General features: G+C 39.3%; 1 protein-coding gene across 8 annotated transcripts in view; it reads right to left on the reverse strand.

Annotated features, from left to right (window-relative positions):
- ALKBH7 (alkB homolog 7, RNA demethylase) overlaps window positions 1-7,970 on the reverse strand; it is a 32,066-nt gene extending 24,096 nt beyond the window's left edge. For all 8 annotated transcript variants that reach the window (XR_015795604.1, XR_015795603.1, XR_015795602.1 and 5 more), the window contains exons 1-3: window positions 7,647-7,970; window positions 3,730-3,903; window positions 770-894 (exon numbers count right to left, since the gene is read on the reverse strand). Coding sequence is in view for 3 of the 8 variants with exons in the window: in XM_088137679.1 (XP_087993805.1) it covers window positions 770-894; window positions 3,730-3,903; window positions 7,647-7,922 (575 nt within the window). In the remaining 5 variants the exon portion in view is untranslated. The remainder of the gene's footprint in view (window positions 1-769; window positions 895-3,729; window positions 3,904-7,646) is intronic.
- Between the last annotated feature and the right edge of the window lie 763 nt (window positions 7,971-8,733).

Here is an 8,733-nt window from a genome sequence, read left to right on the forward strand (position 1 = left end):
GTAGCCTAAAATATTAGGAGTGCCAGGTTCAGTAAGATACTTTACAACTATGGCAAACTATTTGTTATATTTATGGAGAAAAATCAGTGCTTTTGACTCATTATTCACAAGTGAAATCTCTACTTAGTGTCAGTATAGTATGCCCCAAACTGATGGAAGAACAGACACTGCTCAAAGAATCCTGCCTTTGATGGCTTTTTGTTTGAGGTAGAATTTGTTTTTTTTCTGTATAATTTTATTAAATATTTTTTTAAAAAAAACAGATAAAAATGAATACAAACTAATATAAAGTGAGAAAAAGAGAAGATGAAAGAAATCAAGGTAGAATTTGTGTTCTTAGTAGTTGCAGAACAGAATATGTTCCAAGAAGTGATGGTGGAAGGATATTTATTTATTTATATTTCAAATTTGTCACCGCCCATCTCACTGTAAACACTGTAAACTCTGGGCAGTTTACAGTAAAAATAGAATATTGATTAAAATAGAGAAATATTAATTAATTAATTAAAATATGTTAAAATATAATATAATAAAATATGTTAAAAACAGAGTTCCTTTATAATACTTCCAAGAGGCAGATGTTATTATGGAAGAATTAGCCTATCAAAGGCTATTAGACATGATAACTACACAGGACTCCATATAAAGAAATAGTGTATCTCCAAAAACCACAAGTTTACAGAAGCATCGAGCTAGCCACTGATGGAAAACAAGATGCTAGACTAAATGCTCACTTAGCCTGATCATCTAACCAAGCAATTTTTATTACCTAAGGATGTAGAGAGATCGGCGCTCCAGCAGAAGGTCCAGCCAGTCCTGTGGATTCTGTTCACTAACCAGGCGCATTACACTTGAGGACAGGAGGGAAAGACCTGCAATGGTGCAGCCACAGAACTAGCAAAATAAAATGTAAACATGAATGAATGAATGAATTTTATTGATTAGTCAATTGACCTTATCAATACAGCAAGATAAAAAATATAAACAAAACATAATCAAAACTATAAAAAGAATGCATGAGACATATATGTATATGTGATCACAGTACAAGGAGACAATTATCAGATGAGAGAATCACCTTTACAGGATACCCCAATTTGTTCTATGTAACGGGATCTTAAAGCCCCAGCCTTCAGTATAAATATGGCAGTTCTGTGCACAATATATGTATTGGTGCCCTGGAGAAAATAAGACAGTCTAAAATTCAGGTCTCAGTACTCTGTTCTTTCCAATAATGGGGATAAATATTTAAGCCTGATAGATGCATATAATTGACAATTAAACAGAATATGAAAAATGTTTTCGATATCAGGCGAACCGCATATACAGGTTCTTTCATGAAATGGGATATTATAGAAGCATCCATATTCGGCCATTGAGTCCAACAAATCTTGTTCTGGTAAAAGCCCTTCTTAAAAATTGAGGCAAACTCATACATAGGTATTTTTCGGGTTGAAAATTTATTTTGTTAGTAGCCAACCACCTTAAAGATCTATTTTTGGCTGTAAGTTCCAAGTCAGTTTGGACACTTATATCCATAACTCTCTGCTTGAAAATTTCCCTTGCTTGGGGGGCCCTAAGTAATAGGTGCTGAATAGAGACCCCATAACATGAGATAACTTCATAAAGTTGACAAACTCATGTGTTAAGCTGCGACATGCTTAGCTGTTCTGTTAGGCAAATTCTAGAAAGTCTATTGGGGTCCATTGTTTGAATCTTCAGCCAATATGTAAAAACTTTAATCATTAAATGGCTGTTTAGAGGATAAAAGCCTAATTCCACTCTTACTGTTGAGGCAGATGTGTTCTTAACTGTTCCTAGAATATGCCTCAGGAAGTGCATCTGGATTTGTTCCAGTGGGGTAGCTTCATTCAAACCCCACAGTTCTGCTCCATAAGTCATCATCAGAATAATTTTGGCCCTAAAGACTTTCAAAATAGGTGTCAGGGTGGATGGTTCATTATGGTAAAATAATTTGAACAACTTTTTAGTGCTTGCTTCAGCTCTTATCACACCTCTTCTAAAATGATTCATCCACAAACTTTTGTTACTGAAAGTCACGCCTAGATAAATATAAGAATTCACTTGTTCAATGGGTTCTCCATTTATTTGCCAATAATATTTCACATTTTTTTTTACTAAATATCAGCACTTTATTAAACATTATGAGACTAGGATAATACAAATTATCTATCATTTATTAACTAATACTAGGATGTCAAGTTGGACTGAGTCTCATGCTGCAACTGCACAGCCATTCTTTTTCTATCACCCAGAAAAAAATAATACTAAGGAATCGTAGGGTAGAAAGAGTTATTAGATTCTAATACCAGGAGCAAGATACCAAACTTAAAAAGGATTTTTTTTTTCAGAGACTGAACCACATTTTCATGCTGTCAAAGAGTGCACTGAACTCAATGGGGCTAACTTCTCTATAGGCATATATAGGACTGCACTGAAGCTGGTTTATTATGGAAGAAGCCTTGATAGACAACAGTCTCCCACAGTTGCGAAATCAATGTTCTGACAGGAACAGATAAGTCCATAAAGGAATAGATGAGTCTAATTGTCAATCAGATTATAAACTTAGACTATTGACTAAGTTGAAGTTGCTTATGGAAGCTCACATTACCAAATTCTGTGCAGATAGACAGAAAGATGGATAGATATGGCACATCAGGAAGAGTACTAGCTAGAACCCTTCTTGCTTACATGGATTTTTATTGTATTTCAGGGAATTGTTTTGCATAGAAAAAAAATTCTTTACATGACCCTCACCTGCAGACTGAAATCATACAGTCCAAATACAAATTTACTACTTCAGGAAGAACTTAAATCTTAGCAACTAAGGGTCACCACTACACTGTGTATGAGTACAGCAACAAAGCCAACTGCTTTTCTCAAGAAAAACAATTTGAATTTAAGGACACTGCTAAAATTAAAGGACTCTTGCACTACCCCCAAGAAATATCCCTTCAACTCATAGCCCATTTCTGGGATCTCCTCTTACTTAACCTGATCCATTTCTAATATTGCTGCTGTTTTCATTTTGCATTTATTTTTCTGGATCAAGAAGGTTAAAATGCAACTTTGCCATTGCCAAGCAAATCTATAAAACAACCTTCCAACCTGATGATCTCAAGCTGTATTGATGCTGGCTGGAGATTATAAGAGCTAAAGTGCAATGTATCTAGAAGACAGAAGGATGAGGACAGCAAGTCTACATCATTCAATCCTGAACTGACTAGCAGGATTAAAGCAGCAACAATGGCACCTCAGCAAATTGCCATTCCTCAAAGGGCAGATGCCTATATATACTTCTGGAGAAACAGGTTTGCTTCTCCTGAAGTCTACTAGCGCTACAGAAAAATGTTTGGCCCTTGATATTGGAAATACAAGGAAATTCAGGAAATAGCTAAAAGACTTCTATCATATAACTTTCCCAAAGATAAAGAATTCACCCTTTCCCTGATGAGAAAATTTTCTTAACAATAATCAACACTTCAAGTTAAGCTGAAGCTGAATTTCACAGGAATAGTAAAAAAATGTCATTTTGAAATAATTCACAATAAAAAGATTTTAATGTATATGCAACAACATGTCAAGTTTTCCTCCAAAGTCCATCATGCAATTTTATGAAGCTACCACAGCCTAACTATCAGAAAAATGACAAAAGAATACTTTTGAGTCATGTATGGCATTCCATCTATAGATTCTATGCTATCTTACCTTGACGCTGTCTACATGAGGCTTTATGTAGCCAGTTTGATCCAAATCCAGGACATGGACTTGAGTAAGCTGTGGTACTCCTGGGGGAAAAGCAGCATTCCGGACTCTTTGCAAGATCTCATGACACTCTTTGCTCCAATATGATTTTTCTGTCTCACGATACTTATGAATGGCCTACAGGAATGAAAAGAAATCATATGAATATCTAAAAAGAAAACGAGATAGCCATCTACAACTTTGATCCATATATGCGCTCCTGTGATATGGAATTACATGATAATCGCTAAGTGATGAATCACCAAATGTCATGGACCTTTTTATATTGCCTCACACATACATTTCAATTGAAACAGCTCATAATCAAATACTGAATAATCAGTTTGAGAATATGGTACCAGGCTTCTTCTAAAGAAATATGCGGAATGTGGGCAACTTTATAGTTTCCACCTAATGGTCCTTCCCAATTAGATTACAACAGAACCGAAAGTCTGGGCTCACCCATCTCACTAAGCTATTGTTTGGTTTTTGCTTAATATAGCTTATTATGTATTCCTGAACCATCAAAGTGCTGTTTTTATTGTGAAAGGAAAAGATGAGTAGGAGATAAGAGAGGGAGAGTATAGATTAAAGAGTTGATCTGTGCACATTTATTTGCAAATAAAGGAACATTTAAACACTGAATTTCCAATAGAGGAATCAAATTTAATACCAGAAATAGATCTAATATTCACACCCTGATTTGCTAGTAAAGAGTTAGTTCACACCAATCTATTTATTTAACAGTTTGTATAACACTGGTTAATTTTCTAAATGCTTCACATGAAAAGATACATAAACAAGAAATACGTATTAAAATAGTAGAATAAAAATACCTCATCAAGTTAAAATTCTATTCACTGACAAAATAATGCTTGAATTTACAAATGAATGGCAATTATAAATGTCTGAGCCAAATCCACTAAAAAAGACATCTAAAAGTGTATCATTTGATCCAATACCAATCAAGAATGAAGAAACCTATCACATGGGCAAGATGGGATGCAACAGTTAATATGCTGGATCTTCCCACAGCTCAACCTCTTTCAGTGGATACTTCCCTTTCTAATCAAGGACAGCACAAATCTAGATTGGATATATTTGTGATTATTCTGGATTACTGAACCTTAAGTACTTAAACTGTGATGATTCACCATGTCCATGTCTCAGTCACAAATGATAAGGAAACATTATCCCAGTCAAGATTAAATAATGTTGAGTGCCGTTTCCCAGTGTTATAATCAGAAACCCTTGAAAAGCACACAAGATCTGCATAACTTCCTGCTGTACCATCCCAACAAACAGCATCAAAGACATATTGCCTTTGATCCTGGAGATAGTAGATAGCCATCATAGCAAATAGCTTTCGGCACCTTCATCTCACAGTAGCCACTAGCAGCAGCTCTGGGGCAGGGCATGAATGCAAGATATCAAAATTGAGAGGAACATCACAGTCATCCAGGTCTATGCCCCAACCACTGATGCTGAAGAAGCTGAAGTTGACCGCTTCTATGAAGACCTACAACACCTTCTAGAACTAGCACCAAAAAAAGATGTCCTTTTCATCATAGGGGATTGGAATGCTAAAGTAGGAAGTCAAGGAGTAATCGGAATAACAGGCAAGTTTGGCCTTGGAGTACAAAATGAAGCAGGGCAAAGGCTAATAGAGTTCTGTCAAGAGAACAAGCTAGTCATAGCAAACACTCTTTTCCAACAACACAAGAGACGACTCTACACATGGACATCACCAGATGGTCAATACCGAAACCAGACTGATTATATACTTTGCAGCCAAAGATGGAGAAGCTCTATACAGACAGCAAAAACAAGACCAGGAGCTGACTGTGGCTCAGATCATGAGCTTCTTACTGCAAAATTTAGGCTTAAATTGAAGAAGGTAGGGAAAACCACTAGACCACTCAGGTATGACTTAGATCATATTCCTTGTGAGTACACAGTGAAGGTGATGAATAGATTTAGAGGATTAGATTTGGTAGACAGAGTGCCTGAAGAACTATGGACGGAGGTCCGTAACATTGTACAGGAGGCAGCAACTAAAACCATCCCAAAGAAAAAGAAATGCAAGAAAGCAAAATGGCTGTCTGATGAGGCTTTACAAATAGCTGTGGAAAGAAGGAATGCGAAAAGCAAGGGTGAAAGGGAAAGATATAAGCAACTGAATGCAGATTTCCAGAGAATAGCAAGGAGAGATAAGAAGGCCTTCTTAAATGAACAATGAAGCAACAGTTAGAACCGGTCATGGAACAACCAATTGGTTCAAAATAGGGAAAGGTGTACGACAAGGCTGTATACTGTCACCCTGCTTATTTAACCTATATGCAGAGTACATCATGAGAAATGCCAGGCTGGAAGAATCACAAGCCGGAATTAAGATTGCAGGGAGAATCATCAACAACCTCAGATATGCAGACGATACCACCCTAATGGCAGAAAGTGAAGAAGAACTAAAGAGCCTCTTGATGAGGGTGAAAGAGGAGAGTGCAAAAGCTGGCTTGAAACTCAACATTAAAAAAACTAAGATCATGGCATCTGGACCCATCAATTCCTGGCAAATAGAAGGGGTAGAAATGGAAGCAGTAACAGACTTCATTTATTTGGGCTCCAAGATCATCGCAGACGGAGACTGCAGCCATGAAATTAAAAGACGCTTGCTCCTTGGGAGGAAAGCTATGGCAAACCTAGATAGCATATTAAAAAGCAGAGACATCACCTTGCCGACAAAGATCCGGATAGTCAAAGCTATGGTTTTTCCAGTAGTAATGTATGGCTGTGAGAGCTGGACCATAAAGAAGGCTGAGCGCTGAAGAATTGATGCCTTTGAACTGTGGTGCTGGAGAAGACTCTTGAGAGTCCCCTGGACTGCTAGGAGGTCAAACCAGTCAATCTTAAAGGAAATCAACCCTGATTGCTCATTGGAAGGATCGATAATGAAGCTCAAGCTCAGATATTTTGGTCACCTAATGCGAAGAGAGATCTCTTTGGAGAAGACCCTGATGCTGGGAAAGATTGAAGGCAAAAGGAGAAGAGGACGGCAGAGGATGAGATGGTTAGATAGCATCACTGAAGCAATGAGCATGAAACTGAGCAAACTCAGGGAGGCAGTGAAGGACAGGAAGGCCTGGCGCAATATGGTTCATGGGGTCACGAAAAGTCAGACACGACTTAACGACTAAACAACAACATACATGCCCAGCCTGCAGATGGCTGCAAGCTCAATCCCTGCCATTTCCACTGAGAAAAGAAACAAATAAAAACAATACCAAGCTAGAACGTCCACATTGTTTATGATAGTACAACTGTTTGTATCGTAGTATTTGGGATATAAAGCATGTTATCTTTATATCTATGTTCTTCAGATTATCTAATAATCCTACAAAGCCAACTAGAACAATGCTGATCTTCCCATCTTGTGACAGCAAACACCCGAAGTTAGTTAAGTTCACGACACACTAAATTACAAATTAGCCAGCATTATTTTAACCTAATGCATTGCGCAAAGTAGTTCATGGGGCATGTTTATGGTTTATTATGTTGTGCAAGCCCACAAAGTGTGATTTATTTGGGAAACCATTATGCACCTTTAATAAGATTCACCTAGTCTACTTGGTCTCTCCACATGTTCTAAACTAGGAAGCTTGAAACACCTTGTGCCTAGGTTCACCCCGATAACTGGTTTGTTGAATAAACCACCATATATATGGCCCAGTTCACCCATCACACCTAACCATAAACGGCGCAAAGGTGAGTAACGAGGCTCACACAAAATACGAAGCCGATCCTAAGCCAACTGCATTTCAAGCTTAAATGTGGGGCCAACAGGCCCCACTGACTTTTCCTCGAAGCGACGCAGAGCCACCCACCCCGTCCCAATGCTCGTCTTGATAGCGGTGTCGGCGCAGCTGTGGCTCCAGCTCCTGAGCCAGCAACGCCTCCTCTTCCTCGCTAAGGAAGCCCGGCGTCACCGAAGCGCCGCCGGCCTTCAACTTTCGCCAGAGAGCCTCGCTCGACGCTCGGACCTCGGCCGGCAGCGGCTGCAGCTGCGCCTCCTCTGCCGCGCTGAAGGCCCGAGGCGACGGCGCGCGCCGCGACAGAAGCCACAGCAACCGCCCCCCGGTAATCTGGCCGCGCGACAACATCGCAGCTAAAGCAGCGCGAAGGAGAGCGCCCGCAGTGCATGACGGGCCGACCTCCAGTCATTTGCATGCTGACGTTCTACTTTTGCATATGAAACAACGGGAGCCCACGTGGTGCAGAACGCCCTTCAAGACACCTCCTCTACCTAGGCTCAGAAGAGCGGCTGGAAAGTTAGCTGTGGTTGTGTCCACCCATCACACTAAGTCGAGGAGATCATATTTGGCCTATAAAACCTGGCGTTTAGGACAGTTAGAGGTCTTGGTAAATCAGTAACCATTGCTGCCCGTCTGGGACTGAAAAGAACATGTGGGATATCCCAGCCATCACTATCCATTAAATATGGTTAGTGTCAAATTGTGCACTCCTGTATTATAGGAACCTTCTTGCTGCACTTAACTGCAAACCGGGCAGTGTCATTTTAGCCTACTGTCATAAGAAGTCATAAAACTGGATTCAGTAAAAAAAGGTTAATTAAACCATGGATAATCACTTCCTGAGAGCAGTCTTATTTTGGGGGGGAAGCCATAGGCTCAAGCCGTACCCGTGGGACGGCAGGGATTCTGCAATTATCCTCTTTGCCCATTCCTGTATTTTTGCTTGTAAAATTTGGACCAGTATGTGTAGATCTGAGCAGTCTCACATCCAGACAGTGTGAAGTCCAAGTCTTCATTTCAATGAATGTAAAATTCAAGGCAAAAATCCTCCAGACCTCAAGTGCTCTTCCTTGTCCCCACAGCACTGTGAAAACAAACATGTCACTGAAGAAAAAGACTTTGCTCGACTTCATAATCAAATATATTATTTTTAGAACAT

This window comes from Python bivittatus, unplaced genomic scaffold (genome assembly GCF_059951505.1).
Source record: "Python bivittatus isolate LINGU-HERP-01145 unplaced genomic scaffold, Pbiv_v1 ctg000220_np1212, whole genome shotgun sequence".
In the NCBI taxonomy this organism is placed as follows: Eukaryota; Metazoa; Chordata; class Lepidosauria; order Squamata; family Pythonidae; genus Python; species Python bivittatus.